Source organism: Ixodes scapularis, unplaced genomic scaffold (assembly GCF_016920785.2).
Source record: "Ixodes scapularis isolate PalLabHiFi unplaced genomic scaffold, ASM1692078v2 PGA_scaffold2__306_contigs__length_199485367, whole genome shotgun sequence".
Lineage (NCBI taxonomy): Eukaryota > Metazoa > Arthropoda > Arachnida > Ixodida > Ixodidae > Ixodes > Ixodes scapularis.
The window spans coordinates 24,062,866-24,086,217 of record NW_024609857.1 but is presented as its reverse complement, the minus strand read 5'-3'; the positions used below and the strand labels follow the sequence as shown (position 1 = coordinate 24,086,217).

Below are 23,352 nucleotides of genomic sequence, written 5' to 3'. Positions count from 1 at the left end.
CCGTCGTTCCGTCATTTGTCCCTCTGGTTTTCTCCATGCCCTCAGTAGACAGTAGTATCTGACGAAAACATCGTTCCTTTGCAAGCCGTAGCTGCGCGTTGTTGTCTGGTTCGAAGAGCCCGGATGTGACGGTCGCGTGTCACTCCGCGAGCGCCGTAGGCAACGCAATCGTCCTCTGTGTCGTCTATTTCTCAGACTTCGGACACATGTTTTAAAACATCGCCAACGTTATAAAACAACGCGATTATAATATACCCAGTGGCTGCACATAATGTTCAATGGCCAAGGAACCTTCCAGTCCGTTCGATTTGAGTGTATGTATACACGTTTGCAAGTCCGGTCTCAGGTCGCCGCCATCTTCCTCAGTGGGGTGCGCTCTTGGGCGCGGCCATAATCCGATTACGACGCCTTCGCAAGGCTTCGTAATCAGATTATAACTCGTCCAAGCGCACCCCAGCCAAGCAAAATGGCAGCGCCCTGAAGCCGGACTTGCAAACGTGTATAGTTCGCAAACGCAAAGCAAGAAACATGTTTTGCCCGAAACTCGGCGCCTGCAAGGTCGCTTTCCCTCATTAAATTTGGATCCAGCTCGGCGCCCGTGATCACCTCTCCGCCAATGCGGAGTTGGCGGCGCAAAGAAAAGGAACGTGATACTCTGCACTGTTAGAAAAAAAAATAAAAAAGACCGTTTAAGGACCAGTGGCGTAGCCAGGAATTTAGGGGGGGGGGGGGGGGGGGGGGGGGTTGAGGTGGTTGGGATGTCCATGAGAGGGGGAGGTGGGTCAAAATACATATGTATATTATAAGGTCGGCTGTACGCCCCTGTACGGGACATATCCCTGCTAACCATGTTGCCACAACATGTTCCGTATTACTGAAAACGGAACATGTACCGTAACTCCTTAGCACAGAACACGTTCTGGCAACAAGGTGAGCCTGCATGTGTCCAGTGCACCGCTATGGTGGTACACATTAGTTTTTTGTTTTTTTTTCCCGCATATGTAACTAAATGAGAGAAAACACGAAAACCCTCCGACCAGTCGTTACGCCATGCGCAGATCTTTCGGCCGCCAAGCGCGTGTCGCTCGTGTGGACAGCTCGTGCGATTGTAAGCTCGCCAGAAATATTCCCTCTCACTAACACCACGTAACGTTTTTTTTTTGTTTTTTTTTTTTTTTTATGTAGCAAGAGTGCGCGTAACTTTTGATAGGCGCTGAAATTGAGCCAGAGCGGAGATTCCGAAAACTTTGTATATGACGTCCCGCTCCGGGAAAAAGAGACTTCAACGGTACTTAAAAAAAAGATATATATATATATATTTTCTGCAGCCTGCATCAAATTGAAAAATCATCTCGATATTCGTGATCCTTGAGGCCAAATAAAGACGATTAAAGTGCTTGTTTGTTTTTTCTTCAAATACAGGATCGCAGCGTAAGAGGAATGTTGAGACAAGCACCATTTCACTCGCGGCGTTTCGTTTTCTTTCTGTTTTGCTTTCAGAGCGTGTGAAAGAGCATCTCCAGGCACGAGCGTTCGGCATTTCGTTTCTAGGTTTTCCTACTCACAATAATCCGCGTGCCAGCTTCTTTAAAAAAATCCGAGCGTCCCTGAATTTAATGTATCTGTACACCCATTTAATACAAGTGATCATCAATTTAATTCAAGTGAATTCAAGCGCTAATTAATGTAATCCAAGTTATCGCCAATTTAGTCCCAACGCCATCCATTTTAATCGAAGCGCGCCGGTCAATTTAGAGACCTGAGATGCTTGAAAGTCACGAATGAATTTTAAACGTATATGGCGTGTTTCATGATTGCTTTTTCATATTCCAAAACCATGCCTTGGTGGTGGTCTGCTTGAACCGTGCCGCTATTTCATCATTGGGGGTTGACTGCTCCTTTGAAGGAACACTGACATGGTATTTATGCTCGCCAAGCTTTTTATCTTACATGACATGTGAGAGCACAGCTACCCATAACACAATTTCCGGTTTGAGATTCCTTTTTTCTTTCTGCCCGAAAACCGCCGAGCAAGAACTGGCCGGTTGGAGTCGCGCTCAGTCTCTTCTCCGTGGTCACGTGCCGTTTTCTGTGGTTTAGACACAACCACCGAATATAATCAAAGTCGTGGGTCATCGAAGGCACACACTCAATATCAAAAAAAGAAAAAAATCTGATACCTTTTTTTTGTTGTTGTTGTTGCTTCTGAAAACCCGCCAAGACGTTGATTGAAGAAAAAAAGTTGCACACCCAGGTGATTTCCACGAACTCTCTCCTCTATATTCCTTCTTCCTCCTCAATCCAGTTTCGGTTCCGGTTTCAAAAAATTGCGTTTCTTTTTTTTTTTTTACTTTATTAAAAATGTACGTGACGCTGTAGCAATATAGTGCTTGGGTACTCTTCTGGCACCAGAATAAATCGTCTGGCAAAAAATAAAACAAACATTTTAGGGGACATCGGCGTCTGCAAAAAGTTGGTGACATGCTTTCCACGCAAGGACGTTTAAACAGATAGGACCCGGCATGACGTCAGCCTGAGTGAAGCCGGAAGAGGCGTTTAATCCCAGACTGCCTTGCGCACCCGTTCCGAGGCCGTGGGGTAGCGCACCGGCGGTTCGTCTGCTTTCTAATCTGCTCCGGCGTGTGCTTCACGAGGCTAGCTTTCGATGCGGTCGGCGTCCGCCGTGGGCGTCCACGATGCAAATACTTTGCAGCGTGAGTGTTTATACTTAGTTCCACATTATGTGCGAGCGAAGTCAGCACTGGAAGCGCGAGCCCGTTGTTCCGTGCGCTCCTGGCTTGCATGCGCGCTCGTGCGATCTGCTGCTGCTGTTTATTAAAAAATGCGTTGCGCACCGCCAAGTCCCTCACGGTGCGTCGTCTAGAGCGTCTCAATTCTAGTCACTTACTTTCTGCTGGGCAACCAGGCGTTCGTTTATAATAATCTCATCCAATTCCGACCATACCGATTTAAAAGTCTCCCGTTAAGCGTCGTTTCAAATAACAGTAGGTTGCCGCCATTACTTTCGGTGCACACAATCGCGTTGCCACGGAAATGTCATCGCAACGCGGTTGTTTGCCTGGTTGTTTGCACCGAAATTAATGGCGGCGCCCACTCACTAGGCTTCCCATTGGTCAAGAAATGCTCGTTGCGGCTCGTGGCCACGCCTACTTGCGTTACACTTCGCTCCGTGCATTGGGGATAGGGACGCTACCTCCTGCCCATTATAACCTCCTTGTTTCCACGTGTCGCGGTTTCAGACGCCGCATATCAACTAAACGATCTTTCGATGAAATGTCGTTGGACGAGCAGATTGCCACCGGAATTGTCGTGCCTTTGGATCCACGCCAATAGATTGTCAATACACCCGGTACGCACATTGCGCCGTGGTAGAGAGTGAAGGTGACATGGTGTCGGTAGTCACCGGGTTGTCTCGTGGGTTGAAGCTCCTTGACTGGCCGAAGAGGGGTTCGGGTGTCTCCGAGATGACCGAGGACCATGCCGAATCCCGCTGGGCAGTGCTGTAGCCATGGAAAAGAAATAAGTGATGAAACTTAACCCCCACCGGGCCAGATTAAGGAATTTTAGGGCCCTGGACTAAGGCTGTTCATGAGGCCCCTAATTGGAATGATAATACTGGCTACGATGATGATGGCGGTGGTCGTAATGACAATGGCGGAAATATGTATATTTCACCACCTTATAAAATACAAATATCGTTAATTTTTCGATACACTTTAGAAGGTTTCTCCGTGACGGATGCAGCATTTTACCTTTTGTAGCACGTCCTGTAGCAAGAAGAATATTAGTTTGGAGCAGCCACTGACGCTTTTGGAGTAGATTCGAACATCTGTTAGCGGATCACTTGAAAATCAAAAACTGATTGCATTGGTAAAGGAGTTCATCTTTGATAATGACTGGGAGTTCCTCTTTGATACTGAAGCATATTACTTATTACCGTTTGTGATAAGAATAGATAGGGCATAAAAGGAAGTCACTCTTCTTAAATAAGGTTCTAGTCGGAATATGGTTCATTTAAAAATGGGTATTAAAAAACGGTTGAAAAGTGAACCATAGCGCAACACTTCATCGGGATAAATCCTCTCTCCTAGCTCTCCCCATTCTATACTCGGTAGTTTGTTCAGACTCTAATTTTAATTTCTGTAAAATGCTAGCAAGAACCAGCATATCCGCTAACACAATACAAATTAGTCTCGTAAGTTTAATGAACCTACCAAACTCAAGACTGCAAAAACCACCTCCCAAGATATGATTAAAGCCCACATTTGTGATTCAAATGTGACACAGTTCTTCAGCGGCATATGAACCTGAGTTACGTCAACGTTCACTGCTCCTTCGATCGACAGCTGCACGGGAACTACCGTGACTATCATATTTATTCAAATATATAGAGACCCGTGTTTTCTTCTCTCTTCTCCTGCTCAGTTCTTTTTTTTTTTTTTTTTCATAGAGATTAATTTACAATTAGGGCAACTAAGGTCCACCTTTCATAATCCCGAGCATCATTCGCGTACCTATCGCTCTAAGCCAGGCACTCCTCCTGGTCAGCCGCTGCACCTAGCGCTCCGGTGCAAAGCGGTGAAGATCAACGCGCGCACGCTGATGAGAGGCGGTGAAGGGTGACGCGAGCGGCGCCAGTGCCACGGTAGCCACGGAACGAAGACTTGCGGCAGACGTTACCATCGAGTGATCTGATCAGGAGTACGAGACCCTAATTCTGTGTTATCGCAGTAGCCGCGATGGGCAGTCCCACCGTTTTGCGAAGCTTTTTTTAGGGACTTCTAGTTCCTGAAATCAAGGGCGTGGTTCTGTGTTATCGCAGTAGCCGCGATGGGCAGTCCCACCGTTTTGCGAAGTTTATTTACAGACTTCTAGTTCCTGACATCGCCGACATCGTCTGGAAATAAATTTGGGTGATGTCGGCGACCAACCAGCCAGCGCATCAACCGGCCAGAGAGGTTGATGCGCAGCATCAAATCGCGACATCGTGGCATTCGTCCCCTTCTTGTACGCGTTTCTTCACCGCCTAAAGCAACGAAGTGCAGGGAATGTCCCGTGGCTTACGCTTTTAGTATGTGTGTTTGTGGTTGTATGTGCTCGAGTCTTCGACTGTGCTCTGACCTACCGTAAAATATCGGGGGAGCACCCGCCCCACTTTCACTGAAAATTGGGTTAATCTGGACACGGCGCTTGTCCGGTCAAATCGGGAGCTTAATCTTGCAGAATTTCCAACTTTGGGAAATGTTAATAGTGGGCGCTTCGGCGAAGTGGGCGCTTCCGCGGTGTTTTACGGGCCGACCAACAAGCAGAAAGGATGAAACTCGTTCCCGATTCTTCTTTTCCATTCGAGAAAGTGGGTGACCCTTCTTCTTTCTGCGGGGAGTAGCTCAGAGACTCGCTCCTGTTAGGAGAGGAGGAAAGAAGAGTGCAAGAGGGAATGGAGAGAAGGAACCAGGAAACCGGTTTTCTGCCCGGCAGAAGACTATTCCGTAGGTCAGCCTTTAAGACGAAATAAACTATATGCGGTAAGTAGAGACGCTGCGAAACAGATATTTGCACAATTCGTATTTCCTTCGACTTTTCTGGGTGTTAAAGATGACCAATAATGAAATATTAATTTCTTTTGCTTTAGGCCCATCTCAGCGCAAATGTGGCGCAATTCTTAGCAAAAAAAAAAAAGAAAAGCATTTTGGCGCAACATGTAGCAATTTTTCGTTCATGGCGCAATTTCGGCAAATGGTGCAGCATTTCTATAACTGGCTTCGGTATCGGTAGGATCGATGATTACGAAATTCGGGTTTCACTAAGTGGAAATGAAGCAGATGCGATAACGGATTAAAGGCTGTTTCGGAAATAGCCAATCGCTCACTAAGAGGTGCAAAACAACGCAAATCAATGAGCGATTGGGGAAAACGTTAAAGGGACACTGACACCCCCCAAAATATTTTTTTTATTTTTTGCCAGGCGCTTCATTATGGTGTCGGAGGACTACCCAATTAATATTTTGCAACAGAGTAGCGTATTTTTTTAATAAAGCCAAAAGACGCAACTGCTCGAAACCGAAACCGAAACCCGACGGAGGTCGGAGAAGTGGAGAGAAGAGAGTGAGTGGCGGAAGTCACGTGGCTACACCCGACCGTGCGTTTTTTTTTTTTTTCTCCTCTCCGTAGCAGACGACACGACATGCGGCGTGCGATGCGGCGTGCGGGAACTGCTCGCCGTGCTATTCTTTTGCAGTAATGTTTGTTCCGTTCGTTGTTCTGTACTCCAAGATGAGTTATTTTGTACATTGAGGAGTTGGAGATGAGTAGCGAGTGCCCGTGGTGAATTTCCATGATCGGCTTCGAAAAGAATACACCCAAGATCTTGCGTGAAGAGCTGGCTCACATGTCCTGCATCCGAAAAAAAGTGGCATTGTGCGACAGAGTTTCCGAAAGATCAACGGGATCGGGACCAATGGCTGGCTGCAATTCCTGTAGAACATATACGGGCACCTCGGAAAACGGACGCTACCTGATTTATATGCTCCTTGCATTTTGTGGAAAGTGATTACATTGAGTTCGCAGGTGTCAAAACGGAAATCCCATACCATTTAATTCAGCGAAGTGTCGTCCACAACATTTGATTGTTATTCTTTTGTTTGTTTCTTCAGTGATGATTGCAAAAAAAAAGAAAGAAAAAGATATGTAAACCTCGGAAAATGTATGAAAAAAAAAAAAAAATTTTACGGGGGATCGAACCCGGTCCTACCGCGCGTGAACCGGACGTCTTCCCCACTGAGCTACTGGAGCTTTTTTTTTTTTTTTTTTTTTTTTTTTTTTTTTATTTATTGCCAGGTTACATATGATACACATATTGATAAAAATAACGTGCCCCGAAACAGCAGAAATTGCTTAACATGGAGGGGTTAAAAGCCTATCAGCCAGGCTTGGCTGAAGGTCGTTGCGATGATTAATTTAAAAGGTTTTAAGCACGGCCAAATCGTCCAGAACTGGTAACCATTCCACATCAGTATTTATCTTTTTATAACATTCTCTTAACCATTTGATAGTTTCAATGAAGTACTCTCGGGGGTTGCGTGCGTCAACATCAGCATGCCGCACCGCCATTCTGCTCTTCCATATGCCGTGGAGCCCCAGGAGCATGATTATGTCGTAGGGCACAGGTTCACGTTCTATTGCTAGGAACCGGATTCCTTGAGGTGACAGGGGGAGCTCTTTCTTTATGGTGCGCTGAAGCACGTCCCAAAAAAGAAGAGCATCCCAGCATCCCAAAAAGACATGCTCGATGCTCTCCGGTTGTTTGCACAAAATACAATTTACCGACCAGTAGAGGTTCATGCCCTTAGCTTCCAAAAAAGTCTTTACTGGCAACGTTTCGCTGTGTAATTTAAAAAAGAAAGTTTTAACCGCCGCTGGTACCATGGCGTTCTTGACTCGCTGTAACACATCACCTCCTGGGGCTCCAGGGCCTATGGCCCTATACGTTGGCATGGGCAACAACGTAGCCACTAGGTCACGCGTCAAATGTTTGCGTGATACACTAGACAAATAGTTCATAGAAAAACGAACGAACAGAAAGCGGCAGGCAGATACAACTTCGCGCAAAAAACCCGACAGAGGTCCGCAACGTACCCGGCAGGACGAAACAACAAATCCCGGTAAAACGTCAAACAGTCTTGTCTGAATAACGGTTCGAAGAAAAGGATCACGCTGGTCACGGATAAACATAAAGCGTGAGACGAGTTGTCGGACAAATACGTGGCACAGTCCGACACCCCCCGCTTTGGGCTTAAAAAAAAGATTGGTACGGCGACTTCGTTCCCATTGGGATGCCCAAATAAACACTGCAAATACACGGTGAATCCGCTGAATGTTGATTCTCGAACACTGCAGCACTTGGAGGACATACCACAGTTTGGACAGAAGAAACACATTGCACACAGTCGCTCTCGCGAAAATGGACAAGTCCCTCCGTACCCACCTCTCGGCAGTGGCCTTAAGTTTAGCTATTTCTTCTCGCCAGTAATCTGTGGGCTCACGGTAATGTTCCAGAGGAACACCTAGGTACTTTGATGGCGTCCGTGACCAGTGAACATTTCCAAAAACAACTGGAGCAGTCGTCCACTCACCATGCCATAACCCTACGCACTTTGACCAATTCACTGCGCAGGCAGTGACCTCACAAAACCTTTTGATCAATTCAACAGCTTCTAACACACTTTGAGGGTCCGAACAAAAAATGGCAACATCGTCTGCGTATGCCAATATTTTAACGTCACATTCCTGTAGTGTAAAACCCCTAATGTCTTGAGATTGAATGACACAGCGGCAAAAGGGCTCTAGGTAGATTGCGAAAAGCAAGGGTGATAAGGGACATCCCTGCCGTACTGAAGAGCGGACGTTAATCCCCGCACTAACTGTTTTATTAATTACTAGTTTAGTTTTGCAGTTTACATATGCCATCCTTACCCCCTCCAGCAGCACAGATCCAACTCCCACATGTTGTAAAATGGTAAACAGAACATCATGGCACACCCGATCAAATGCTTTTTCAAGATCTATCTGAAGTATAGCTGCTTTCCGATATTCCGCGTCACAGACCTCTAGAACACTTCGAGTAATGTGTATGTTTGTGCCAATGCTACGACCCTTTATCCCACAGGTTTGGTGCGGCCCTACGATTTTCCATATAACATGCTGCAATCTACTGGCTAAAACCTTCATCAGCACTTTATAGTCAACGTTGGCCAGGGTAATTGGTCTGTAATTACTAGTACTACGGAGCTTATCGGCGTCATTACACTTAGGTATCAAGACCGTGTGCGTGCACAAGAAAGAAAGTGGTAATTCTTTTTTCTGATAGGACTGAGAAAAAACCCTATGTAGAACCGGTGCAATTCGCTCTTTAAACTTCTTATAGAAGGCCGTGCTCAAACCATCCGGTCCCGGTGACTTGCCTACGCTTAGGTCATCTATCGCTTTTTCGACTTCTGATAAACTAATCGGATCTTCTAAAAACGTCGTAGTATCGCTATCTAGCTTCGGCTGACTTGGCAAAAATTCCGTATCAAACCCCTTTTCTTTTGGTATTTTCTTTTCAAACAAATGTGTATAAAACTCCACAAAAGCATGCTGAATACTGTCCTGATCTCGAGTTACTGCGCCTCTGTACTCTATTTCTTCAATCCGGTTCCCGCTAGCATACTTTTTTTCCAACGCAAGTGCCCTTTTTGTGGGCGTTTCCCCGGCAATCAAGTTTATCGCACGGGCACGAACGATTGCCCCTTTATATCTGTCTTCATCTATTTTTTCAAGTTTAGCCTTGATAGTGCTTATGTCGTCTTTGAAGGCTCCTGGCGTTCTCTCTTCCTCTACATAAAGCCTTTGTAAATCCTGTCGAAGACCGTTTTCTACCCTTCGCTCTTCCCGCTTAATGTTAGTTGCTCGTTCAATCGCGTCAATCTTCACTTGCTGTTTAAATAGCTCCCATTCCTCGCATATGCTATTTTCCGAAATGTCTTCTAGTCTGCCTAGCTTAGTTTCGATTTTCCCTATCAATTCTTGGTCCTCGAGGAGCTTTGCGTTTAACTTCCACAACTCCCACGAAAAGCTAGTTTGTTTTTTACGCTGACCCAGGGTAAAACTCACCAAACTGTGATCGCTAAACGAGACATGACTGACCGCGAAATCCTTACATTGGGGTACTAAATCCGCTGAAACATATACCCTGTCAAGCCTGGCATGACCTCTGCCTTGGTGATGCGTGTAAAGGACCCGATGTCCCGGTGTTATGCAGGGTGCCAGGTCTTCGAGCCCTTTATCTTGAATCAACTGATTTAAAACTTCGCTAGACCTATCACTATTTCGTCTTTGATTTGTCCGGTCTTCTGGCATACAAACACAATTAAAGTCTCCCAGCAGTATCGTAAATCGGTCACTAATTACAAATCTGTCGATATATTCAAAAAAGGCGCGTCGCTCACTCTCCGCGTTTGGCGCATAAATGCACATAACCCTCCACTTTTGATTTAGGAAAACAAAATCGCAGAGAACAAGCCTTCCTGATTCACACGATACAACGTTCTCTTCGATGAGCCCAGCAGCTCTCCTCAAGAACAGACAACATCCTCCAGATCTACCTACAGCATGGCTGACGCAGACATTATACCTCGACGTAAACGGTTTTACCAGGAACTCGGTCTGACTCTCACTTTCAACCTTCGTCTCCTGAACCGCCAAAACGTCTAGGTCATTCTCTAAGAGAAGGCGACTCAACTGGCACTGTCGGCGGCGTGCCGCAAGTCCCCTAACGTTAAGGGTCCCTATGCGCAGACCAGACGCTAGTTGTGCCGTTTTTTATAGTGTCAGACCCAGCTTCCGGCGGTTACCCTTTGCGTCATATTATACCAGGGTCACTACTCACTGCGACAGACCCCCGTCGCGGGTCAGCGACGAGGACCGCAGTTTGCTGACATAGCGACCTTTTTTACCTATCAGCTGAAACTCCCCCTCAGACCACTGCTGTACCGGTGCGCCGTTTTTCGGAGACTCGTCGGCCAGTCGCCGTTTCACCTTTGAGGGATCCAGTTCCATGGCTGGCTCACACTCGATGGCTGCCGACTCGGTGCCGGTGCTCCCCATCGCCGTCACAGCCAGTTCATCCGGTGAAGGTTTTCCAGGCGTTGTCGCCTGCCCCTCGTTTTCGTTGGCTTCAGGAGCCGTCACCGTGCGCTTTTCGTCTCGGACTTTCGCCTCCGCTCTCTTGTTGTCTTGACCTTCGACTGTCGCCTTGTCTTGCTGTGCCCTTTCAAATGGCGTCGACGATGTTGCGGCCTCCTCTGCTTCCGCTTCATCCATGATGAGGTCGCATCCCTCGTCGCTCGCTCGGCTGACTACAGCACTCGCGTACGTGCGTGCACAGTCTTGGGCCACATGTCCGAAGCCACGGCAATGCCCGCACCGAGGTACACGGCAATCGCGTCGTATATGTCCTTGCCTTCGGCACCGCAGGCATAACGGCGCCCGCCCGGGTACGACAACGAGGATCGTGCCCCCCTGAAGCCTTAGCTGATGAGGTAGGTTCTCCGGCGTCTTGCCTTCCTTGAGTGACAGTTTAGCGATCCTGGTGGTCGACTCGATGTCTTCAAAGCCTTCCACTCGCCACTTCTCTTTGGTCACCTCGTGAACTGTGCCGTACTCTTCCAGTGCCTTCCGGAGAGTGTCGTTGGATACGTCGAACGGGACCCAATGTAACTTGGCCCGAACTTCCTGCCGGTTGGGGTCTACGGGGATGCACAGCTTTCCCTTCACCGTGAGCCGGCCAAGCTGTAGCAGTCGTTCTTTCGCTGCCGCACTTTTTAGGCTACAGAGCCACACGTGTCCCATTTGGCACACACCTAGCCCTGCTACATCCTTTCGAAGGTCTGCTTTTTCCAAGGGCTCCTTGAAGTCGACGATCCTTATAGGCCTGGCGTTCACATCGCAGTGAAGGTAGACTTGATTTTTTCCTTTGTCTCCAACCGGCAACGTCGGCAGCACGATCCGGTAGTCGGCAGGGATGCAAAAATGCCTGTCACCGCGGCCGGCGTCGGCCGTTATCACCTCGCTATCAGAGCGAGCCATCGCGCGTCCGCACTCTTCGACTGCCGGGCGCTGAATCCTGAGCTACTGGAGCATCTCTTGTGTGGTGGTTCTCTTTCCTTAGTAATAGTTCCGCCGGTAAACTGTAAGTTCGAAAGTTTGCTGTCGATTTTTCTTTAGCAAAAGCACTCCCGGGTCGAAGTCGGGAAGCATCACGCTTTGGGGACATTCGCACCTGGTAAAGAAATCGTACGCGTGCATATTCAACTCGAAGTAGACACGTCGTGCTTGACGTTTGCGCGAGCGATGTCTTCAGCCACGAGAAGGGAGCGACGGCTCGGCGACGTCTTCGTGCAAATCGGCTTGGTGGCCGGGCGTGTCGTACGGGATGAATACCAATTCTTTTGATCAGTCCCAAATTTCTCTTTTAACGGTAGACAGAATTCGCCGGTACCGCGAACGGCAGTTCTGAAATAGAGGTCCCACGCCCGTCGTTCGCTACCATCGCCGTCCCCGCGAGTCCCACGATACGCGAAACGACGAACGCACAGAATGCTTCCGGTTGTCTGTGGAACTTTTTTTTCAAACAACGTATTTACAGCTTTTTAGAAGCCACAAAAAATGGGTTTCATATTTTTTTCTATTTTTAATATTGAGTGAGTGCCTTCAGTGACCCATGACTTTGATTAAATTTGGTGGTCGCATCGATACCTTAGAAAACGGCCCGTGACCGCGAAAAAGAGAGTGAGCGAGACTCGAACCGGCCAGTTCTTGATCGGCGGTTTTCGGGCGGAAAGAAACCGAATTTCGAGCCGCAAATTCTGTTCTGGGTAGTTGAGCTCTCACATGTCACGTACAACTAAAAACCTCGGCGAGCATAAATACCCTGTCAGTGTCCCTTTAAGTGTCGGACACATTGGGCCTCGTAATCTTTCGTTGAAGAGTTAAAAAAATGATGACTCCGCATTCCTATAAATTGGTTTGACCAGGTCTACAACCTTATTTATACAGTAAGTGTCTCTGCCGGCTTGTATAAATTCATCATGATGTTGAGTAAGATAAATGGCGCACCTTTTGCACATGGCGCTCCGGCGGCGATATCACGCTTATGATGTATGATGACGCTTGGTGACGTATTTTTACGGCCATCTTTCGGGCACAACGCCGCCGCCGCCGCTTGTTTTTCGCATACTGTGACAAATGATGCCGTCCTAGAGGTCTAGACGACTTCTAGGACGCTCAATCGCGGCACGCACCGCGATTGAGCGGTGCGTGCCGTGCAATCGTGTTTTTATGATTATTTACTCCGATTTTTCGTTCAATGGGACAAGCAAGGATTAAGAATAGTGTGTAGCATGTATGTTGCTCGTGTAGCTTTCGGCTACACTTGCTTACCTTCTAACCCACCATTGTCCGTAAAACGAGTCGAGGGGGCAGTTGTATTTAAATTTTTCGCAAGTTCTATATACACTACTTAGATGGCGCCACTGTCCACCATTGCGCCCGTGTTGTCAGGATCGTGTCCCCGTGGCGCTTGACCCCCATGTTTGTTTACCATTATATAACTCAGTACGTGTTTGGACCTCGACCCTACCTGATGTGTCTTCTCTTCCGGGGCTCCGCCGGTCCTGGCCTCACCACTTCGTCATGTGAGACCTCGTCTTTTCCGCAGGCCCCCGTAGGCCCTGCGCTTCTTTTTTTATTTTCACGGGTGGCCGTCATTTACTACAAGGGTTCCCACAACAATGGAGGACTCCGTGGTCATCCTTCCGTCTGGTTTCAATTAGAAGAGACTTCAACGGGACCGTCAGCGTCAACAGCTATGCTCCCTTCCACAAGGAGGCTGGGAGGCAATGCTTAAGTTTTGTAGCTCTAGCACAGTCTTTTAAAACGAGCTCACAAACGCCAGCTCGTTTAGAGAAGGGAACTTTATGGCATCCTTCTTTGCTTTCCTTTCCCCCCAAAAAAATTAAAAAAAAAAATATCCAGTCCCAACTTACCAGGCTCGATCTAAAATGGACTGTAAAAATCGACGCCTGCACGTAGCAATCTAAAATTCTCGTCAAAAATGTATATTTCACAAATCGGATGTTTTCTTCTTTTTTTTTTTTTTTCTTTTGTAAAATACAAAGCGTAGTTTCTTTTTTTTTTCTTTTTTTTTTAAATAGGGTTAAGAATTTTGCCAGGGTCAACGGTGGGCGGCGACGAAGACGACCAAGTCGAGTTGCTGGATACGTTTGGCGCGCGTAATGATAGATGGCGTCTAAAGCAGCGTCCGAAGGTGCAGCCGACCAGCGAAAGAAAGCAGACGATACGCAGACGAAATTCGTTGTCAGCAAAAGCGCCGTCGTTTTTCGGTCGCGCACCAGTCACCTAGCTGTGCTTGGAGTTTTGTGTTTGTCCTTTGTTTCCCTTGTTCCCCGTCACCAGAGATTAGTTTCGTTATTCTTGTCCAGCTCGCTTGCATCCCTGCATTTAATTGCATTATAATTATAATGTTTGGCTACGCAGCTGCCCCGGGGCCCCTCCGGTTAGGCTTAGCTCCGCGTCCGGCATGGTGAAGCGTCAATGCCCCAAGGAGTCAAACATTGGGGTGGAGTCCTCGAAAACCTCACTGAGGTCTTCATCGGGTTCTATCCAAGATGCGGTTCTTAGTGGCCATAAAATGTCCAAAAGGGTGATTTTTCCGGAGCCCACTCAAGAGCATCTGTCGTAAAGTGGAGATGTGGGCAAGTTGGTTCGGTAGCAAACGAAACAACAGCGCCGAAAAACCCAGGACACAGACGAGGGGTAACAGTACAAGGCGCACTCTCAATTGAAGTTTATTGAAATTGACAAGATAATATAGCCACAAAAACCTTGTTAGTTTTATCTACTCAGCCCACGTTTCGGAAATTCAAACTCATTTGTAGATACTTACACTTACGCATATCTGAAGATTTGCGTGACACGGTGTCACGCAAATCTTCTCCCTAGTCCTAATTTCAAATGCCTCATGTAATTTTTGCGACACTTTAGCTTTGTATCTAGCCAAAATCTTAGTGTCATTGAAGGCCGGGGTGCACGAGCATCTGTTACATTGAATTGCAACATGCCCTGAAGGCGTCGTTCTTGTAGAGCCTGCGTGCTCGCGGTTGCGATCATTCGACCGTATACACTTGCCCGTCTGGCCCACGTATATCATTCCACACGTCATGTGGGCTAGCTTCGTAGACGACGCCAGCAGCACATTCGATGTACTTATTTCGGTGTTTAGTAGTGCACGGTTCTGAAGACGGCTGTGTGGAATTCATCTGGCGACAAAGTCGCGCCATCTTATTGGACGCTGAAAAAACTACCGGAATATTGTAGCGCTGGGCAACCTAGCTTTTTTAGATTGTGCGTGACGTCGAGCATATATGGAATGACAACAGGCCTCGAAGTCGGTCTATCGCGGTTTGATTTCTGATTACATTTAATCTTTTTTATTAAGCTTTCTGCCACCTCAACCAAGGATCTCAGCGGAAAACCAGTCTTCTGCAGGTGCTCTATCTACCCTCAAAGCTGCCTTGCGCACTGTGCCAACATAACTTTCTGAGGGAAGTCCCCAGGCACAAACTATAGCTGTGCCACTTTTCACAACCTTCGAATGGGCGGATCACAATCAAAAAGTATGATACCTTTCTTTTGTTCGAGGCGCATACTTCCAACAAACATGGTTCCCCAAAAACGCTAGCTCGAGGTCCAAGAATTGCAGTTTACCTTCTTGCGGTAATTCATGCGTGAATGTCAACCCAAAGCAACACAATTTAAACACTTCTAGCAACTGAGATACTTCACTGTTAGGGAGCCCCGCCCAGCTACTGAGGATACGGAAATTGTCGACGTATCGAAAGATTTTAACGTTGTCATCATTCGGAATTTTTAATGCAATGTTTCTTCCACAGCTTCCTAGAAAAATGTTACACAACACAGGGGCAACACGGACTCGGTGCAAATATCTTCTCTTTGCACAGAAAAAATTTCCTTCGAACGACACAAGCCTATGTTTGAAGTAAAATCCATGGAGCTCAAGAAAGCTATCAACATTGATGCCCGAAGAATTCTGGAATTACCACAATCGATTCGATCGATTCAAAAGGTGGAGTACAATTTTGATTCTGTACAATTTGTGGGGATTGTGATCCCTCAACATTCTGTCGCGACAGCGTTTTGGCGCGCCGTGGCGGCCGCGCTGGCGTAGAGAGAGGTGGCACTGCTTACCACCGTGAGTGGCTTCCTCCTCTCCCCCTCTGGGGCGATTTCCGTAACGAACCCCCGCGCAAAGGAGATCGACGTGTCGCTCCTTGATTGGCCACTTCGCCCCCTCCGTTATCTTAAAACCAGCGGACAGCAGTATCTCCGCTCTCTTCTTCTTCCTGGGGTTCGGCGGCGGCGACAACGGGGAACCGTCCGGTGCACCGGTGAGCGTTTACCCCGTCCTTTTGTATCTTTGTGAGCGACCGTTCGGCCGTGGGCGATCTCCACACCGACGGCGTTCACCAGCTTATAGCCGCTGTGTTCTTGTTATTTGTTTCATTGTAAATAAACAGTTTATCACCGTTACCAACGTGACTGGTGTCTGTTTGCGCTCAACGAGCAGCATGCCACGCGAGTACGAACCCGCTTCGCGGTAGAGCGTCTCGCCGCGAACGTGGAGCTCCCAAAGGCAGCGGCCCTAAGGAGAACCACAAATTGTGACTCGCGAAATGGCGAAAAAGCGAAACGGCGAAATGGCGAATAACTAACAGCCAGGGGATAACCAGCAGGGCCCACGGCTATGGCGCAGTGGGGAGACGGATGCAGGAGGTGGGCCTTCCTGGAAGGAAGCCGTTACAAGGATGTCTCGGAGGCGGAGGAAGACACAAACCCGTTCATTTGCAGCATATGCACGAGGCTGACAGAGCTGGAAAACATGCATGGGATGCGGACAGAGGAGCTGACAGTGCTGGTGAGCTCCATGACTGAGCAGATCCGACGGTTAGAGGACCAGGTGGCGAGTACGGCCAGTGCAGCTACCCCAGAGCTGACACACTCCGGCAGTGGACATGGGGAGTTGTGTCAGCCAGTGCGATCCGATGGCAGTCGTGACGGTGGGGACATGGACTCCCACCGAGGCAATGCCGGAGAAAAGGACCTAGAAGTCCAGCGGAGCAACAGAGAAGAAACGAAGGCACCTGGTGAAACCAGCACTCAACAAGTCAACACAGCGGCAAATGTGGAGCAAGAGAGAGCTGCAGAAAGGACGACAGATGCGGGACAACAGAGCCTAGAGAGTACGGTATCCTCGAGGAGTTCGGACGGAGTGCGAACCGACAAACGGAAACACGTGGACGGAGCAGAAGAAAAGGGTGATGCGACAGCTGGCTACCAGCGACCACCCCAGGGTGTGACGCGAGAGGCGATTGTAGTCGGAGACGACAATGTACCCCGTTTCGCACGCGCGCTCGACAGGGAAGTAGGCGATAGCCGACGGCTGGAGGTGCTGTACAACAGGGAGGCAACAGCAGAGGTGGCCGAGAAACTAATTGAAGATTATGAGAGTCAGGCACGAAAGGTACGCCGACTATACACCAACTCATGTTTACAAACAAACCGGAGCGCCCGGAGCGCCCCTAGCGGAGGCCACCGGCGCCGCGCATGCGCGATGGGGGTGTGGGCAAAAAGCTCGCCGTCGCCCATGAACAAACCATTGAAATACGATGTTGTCGGCGCCGGTGTGAGTCCCCGCGCTCTTTTTCGCGTTGGAACTGTTGATTCCACGTCCTCCTAACGATGTCTGACTACTTGAGCAGCGTCAGCGAAATTAACGAGGCTCGTTACACCGCAAAACTTCGCGTGAATCATCTGACATGCGGCGATTCATTCCGCATGGACGCCGCAGAACGTACGCTAAAGCCTGATTCGCATGATGAGATTTCGCTCGCAATTTTCAGTAGCGACGTCGCTCGAACTGCAAAAGCGTGAACCGTAGCTGAGATGGTCGACGTCGATACTGAAAATCGCAAGCAGAATCTAACCAAGTGAATCAGGCATAACAAGTCGGTGATGGCCACTGGTAACAATGATCAAAATCTCCTTGTATCTACTGTTTACGTCGAGCATGCTTACCAACCTTCAAACTTAAGTCTTTTAAGGCCTGCACTTAATTCTTATCGCTTGCAAGTACCGGGCCCACGTTTGGTCTACGGGCCGGTGTCCTCTAAAAGAGCAGACGACAAGCGGGAACGTTTGAAAGAGCAGACGACAGTTCGAACGATTAGGCGACCGTTTGAACTTGAAGACGCACTGAACGTAGTCCGCAGGTGGTCCATACAACTTGACGGTTTTCCGGAGTTCATTTTGGAACAAAACAAATAAATCTGATGACCACAAGTATCCGTGAATTCAACCCAAAGTGCTTCCCGCCCAAGCAATCGTGGTCCAACGGCGTCTGGTTTTCCCTTTTCACGGCACATATCCGCGTTCTCGGACGAACCGAGCGCATGAAAACTGACCTTCAAACCTTTCTCGACACTTTTGGTTCAGCCCCAGTCCCGGCGTTTTGACGAGAGGCAGGTTTTTGTCTGGTTCCTTTCAAAACAACGCAGGAATACACGTCTGGCATGGGGACTTCTGCCCACAGCCCCAGACCGGAAGTGCGACCGACGCGCCACCACCGCGCCGTGACGTAACAGAGATGAGTTCGTGTATATGTGCTCCATGTTGGCATCAAGGAATTGCTGCAAGGAAGGAGGCCGGAAGAGATTGTGGACCATCTCAGGAACACATGGTCGAAACGAAGTGACGCCCCAGCCATCTGTGCAGTGCCTGAGGTTGCAACTAGGGGAAAGGCGGTTCAGGCTGCAGCCATGTCACTGAATGTGAAGTTGGGAGACCTCTGCCAAAGAGCTGAGAGCAACAGACATCAACCTCAGCAAGGACCTGTACCATGAGGACATGACCACAGATGAACTGCACTACAGTCAAGAAGGAGGAAGGAAGGTAGCAGACCACCTAGCCCGGGTGATAAGTCGTTTTTTAGGTACGCGCAGACGAGGCAGAAGTGTGAAACAAACACAGCGGACCAGTCAACAGAGTCAAGGGAGCAAGCACCAGGAGACAACAACGCGAGGCCGGGAGATACCGAACCAGACGTTTCACTCCAGCTGGCTACAAACTGCAAAACCGGTACGTCCACAGCGGTGCGGTCCAGGCGACCAAGAAGAGCGGCAAAACGAGGCAACGTCACAGACAGAAAAAACGTGGCCCACCCACCGCCCACAACACCCAGCAGAGCAGAGCTTTCCACAGGCCAACCCCTTCGTAGGGCTCCCGCCTCCACCTCTACTGGAACCCACACACCCCCAGCAATGGGGGCCCCAGCCACCAGTGCTAGTGCAACGGAAACCCGAGGTAGCTCCTTTCCCCCATCTGATTTCAATGGTGGCACACATGGGAAACTGCCAACTGGGGCATGTCCTGGGTCGCCAACCAGCATAGGGTTTCCTCTCGACACAGAGAGAAAGGGTGATCGACGGATGAAGAGGTCATAAAAGCGAAGACGAAGACGCCGAAACAGAAAGGTAACGAAGGTGGCTTTCCTAAATATGCAGGGAGGACGGGGAGAAGGAAAGTGGAACGAGGTCGCAGCCATGATGGACAAAGAAGAAATCTCTATCTTTGGGCTGGCGGAGACTTATCTACGAGGAAAAGAAGGCCCACCCATTTTCCCAGGTCTGGTTTGGGAGGGCTGTAACAGGCAAGGTGAAATGAGGAAAGGAGGTGGAGTTGGAGTCCCCTTCCGAGACAATGAACAATGGTCCAGAATAAAAGTGAAGTGCTGTGAACATATGTGGGGATCAGGGTCACAGTGAAGGGAACACCTCTAGCAGTTGCAGTGGTGTACTGGTGGACAGGGAAAGGATAGAAGGAGAAGAACAAAGAAATGGCCAAGTGCTTGAAGGAAGACGTCCAGGAGATGAGGAACCATGGAGATGGCATAATTCTCCTGGGGGACTTTAACGCACATATTGAGGAATTGGACGGTAGGAGGGATGGAAACGGCCAGTACCTACTTGACTTGATAGAGACCAATGACTTGGTACTTGGAAACACACTGAGCACATGTGAGGGAAAGTACACCTGGGTATCCGGAGACCGAAAGTCATGCATCGACTACGTCCTCATGTCCCCGATGATAAGTAGAAAACTGGTCAGGGTTACCATCGACGAGGAGGATGCGGTCAGTGTTGGCAGCGACCACAACAAAATCTTGGCTATCTTCGGAGGACCGAGGACCACAGGTGCTACACGTAACTTGCCAAGGGAGCAATCTCTACGAAAAAACGAGACTGAAGAGATTGCCCGGAAGCTAGAAAAGGTGGCAAACAGAGACATGACCTATGAGAGCATTGTGAATTGCATTAGCATAGAAATTAACAAGATGAGGATCGGCAGGGGCATGTCAACGAGGAGGGAATTAAAAAGCTGGTGGCACCCGGAAATCAGACAAGCCATCAACATTCGCCAAGAGGCCTGCAGGTGTCATCGGGCAGCGAGAGAAAGGAAGTGAAAGAGGAACTTTGGGAGAAGTACAGAGAAGCCAAGCTAAAGTGCAAACAAGTGGTGCAAAGGAGAAGAAGGGCAGTAGGGAGGCATACACTGCAGGACTTAAAGCGAAGCGGAAGAGCAGCACCCAGGAAATTCTGGAGGCAAATGAAACGCCTAGGAATGCCAACAACAACAACACCTGAAGAGTCCACTGACCCTGGAAATCGTCAAGGACGAGGAGTGTCTCAGCTTGGTGTCACAGACTGTGGCCAAACTGCTCCAAGGGGAGGCACACCTAGGGGACCCACGATATGAAACTACAGCTAGCACAGGAGGGTCAGCACAAAGGCAGAGCAACAACACGGGGGAAGGGACCCCGGAAGACTCTGACTTGCTGGAAGAACCATCAAGAGTGGAAATGCACAGAGTCCTTCAGAACATGCAAGCGGGCACAGCCATGGGGCCGGACAGGGTGCCGATGAGCGTATTAAAGAAAATGGGACCCAAGATGAAGGAAGCCCTCCAAGGTGCACTTAGAGATGTCCCACACTGCAGAGACGTACCTAAGGATTGGAGACACGGGAGAGTGAAGCTCATATATAAGGGAACAGGAGGGAAGACAGACCTGAAAAAGTACCGGCCCATTACTGTGACCTCCACAATGTACAGGGTAGGCATGCAAGTCATAAGACGCAGGCTGCAAGGCTGGGCAGTGCAGAAACATGTACTGGGCGAGCTCCAGAACGGCCTCAGGAGTGGCCGACAGCTCGAGGATAACCTGTATGTGCTGACCCAAGCAATTGAGATTGTACAACAGGAGGGGAGACACCTATGGGCGGCTTTCTTGGACATTGAAAAGGCCTATGATTCAATCTCCCACTCAAGGCTCTGGTGGGAACTGACACAGATTGGAGTGCCAGGTTCAGTGCTTGAGCTCCTCCAGGAGCTGTACAGGGACACAACGGTTGTGGTGGAATGGGAGGGCACGAACACGCAACTAATCCCAGTGACAAGAGGCTTGCGACAAGGATGCCCCTTTTCCTGTTCATCTTATATATGTCTAGATGGGAGGCAGAACTGGAGGAGTGTGGGAGAGGCCTCAACCTGTCTTACATGGAAAATGGGCAAATGGTGAGACAGCATCTTCCAGGACTATTTTATGCGGATGATCTGGTGCTGACAGCGGGCACCTGTGAAGAGATGCAACAGCTGCTGGACATATGTACGAAACAAGGGGACAGACTGGGCCTAAAGTTCAGCTCCCGTGAGTGCAAAGTGCTGAAGTGGGGGCCTACAGAGAATGTAGAGGGGGCTTTGGACACACCGCTTGTACGGCAGGGGGAGACTGTGCAGTGTGCCACAGACTACAAGTACTTGGGTGTACACCTGTCCACGGGTAGGAACTACATCCAAGCACACGAATCGGCTGTCCGGGCAAAGGCCATGAGGGGAAAGGGAGTGCTGGCAGCAACGTCCACGTGGGCTTTCGACCGCTACGAGGTTGCTCGTAGCCTGTGGAAGATGGTGATGGTCCCCGGACTGACGTTCGTGAATCGGGTGCTGTGCACGCCGTCCAAGACTCGGGAGTTCTTAGAGGTTCGACAGCGGGAGGCAGGGCGGATGGCACTCGGGGCACACAGGGGGACTCCAAACGAAGGGGTGCAGGGGGACCTCGGGTTGTCTGCCTTTGAGTCGAGGGAAGCGGTGGCTAAGCTAGCTTACGAGAGGCGTCTGTGCGGCCTCGGAGAGGAGCGACGGGCCAGGAGGGTGTTTAAGTACCTCGTGTACAGGAGTGTAAACACGCGCCTGACCAAACGGGTAGCCAGGCTCGCGGGGAAGTATGGGGTACCACCGACCCTGCTGGATGGCCGGCCGCTCCGAGAGGGGGTTACGGACCTCAAGAAACACGTGCAGCAGGTCGAGACGCGAAGGTGGACGGAGTCGGCCACACGAAAATCATCAATGACTGTGTACGCGGCCTCGAAGCTGGCGATCGAGCGGGAGCAGCTGTACGATGACTCTAGGGGCAGCGGCTTGCTTTTCGAGGCACGCACGGGAACCCTCAAGACCAGGCTGTAGAGATCGCGATATGACACTGGGGCCCCAATCGCCTGCGTCGCCTGCGGAGCAGCAGAGGAGACAACCGAACATCTGGTGCTGCAGTGCGGGGCCCTCAGCCCGTGCCCCCAGGTGGACCATCTGCCGGACGCGCTGGGCTTCCGGACGGCGGAGCGGGGAGATGACGGCGAGGAACACGTCGAGACCACCAAGCGCCGACTAGAGCAGTGGTGGGAGATTTCCTGGCGGCTGTGGGAGAGGGAGAGGCGAGCTGGGCCGGACAACCGATTTTTTCCACCCAAATCGACCTGCCCCACACCGTGGACCCGACCGAAGTTCCAACAGAACAAGAACTCGGCTAGGCTTGGCTGGAAACCAGGCTGAGCAAGCCTTTTTTGGCGGGCCATCGCCGGAATTTCCGGCGAGCGGCCGCCCGTTACAAAGGGGACGCCACAAAACCAAAACCAAATCCAAATCCAAATGGAATACGACAACTCTGTTCTGGTCTATGCATTGTCTCATCGCCGAGAATAGGGGTTCATGAGGAATCGAATAAACCGTCTCCTCAACGTCAATGGAAAACCTACAGCGCATACACTACCCCCTGCCCCCCCCTCCCCCCCCCCCCCCCCACCCCCCTTTTCCCCACACCAAAAAATCAATGACAGATTCTGAATTCCGCGCTATGACCGCGGGTGGTGCATTCAATTTAACAGATTTTCTTTTGTTTAATGCCCTATTTTATAGGTATTTGAACTACGACGGTTAATAAGTGTAACTGGTGCACATAAACTTGCAGAGCATAGTTTTGTTTTCCCGGTGCTTTCTGTTCTTTTCATGTCAAACTTTTGTTTCGGATATTTCGTTCAAAACTGAAACTATGGGCTCCGGAGAGACGGTAATAAACACGATTCAGTTTTGATTAGCTAAGGAAAGCGGCGATGACTACAGAATTGTTCCGCCGAGAGTAATCTTCAACTAACTTGCATGCCTGGACCATGCGACTTATCTGTTCGCGAAATCGAACTTTTGTGCGTATCCACGTTTAAGAAACAGCTACAGTCGTCTGCTCGGTCAACAACACAGGCTGCAGGAAAATTACAAAAATTAAGCAAGCGTGTCTTGAGCCAAGGAGCATGTT

The 23,352-nt window shown here is 49.5% G+C and overlaps 1 protein-coding gene and 1 pseudogene across 1 annotated transcript; one reads left to right on the top strand and one right to left on the bottom strand.

Annotated features, from left to right (window-relative positions):
* Positions 1–10,305: 10,305 nt before the first annotated feature.
* LOC120844046 lies at positions 10,306–11,685 on the bottom strand. Its single transcript, XM_040215640.3, has one exon. It carries the CDS (start codon positions 11,643–11,645, stop codon positions 10,443–10,445), a length of 1,203 nt encoding a protein of 400 aa, XP_040071574.2. The 5' UTR covers positions 11,646–11,685; the 3' UTR covers positions 10,306–10,442.
* Positions 11,686–16,401: 4,716 nt separating this feature from the next.
* LOC115325268 lies at positions 16,402–22,573 on the top strand (annotated as a pseudogene).
* The last annotated feature ends 779 nt before the right edge of the window (positions 22,574–23,352 follow it).

Excerpts from the sequence above, each read along its gene's own strand:
- LOC120844046 (XM_040215640.3), bottom strand. The coding sequence starts at position 11,645 with ATGGCTCGCTCTGATAGCGAGGTGATAACGGCCGACGCCGGCCGCGGT.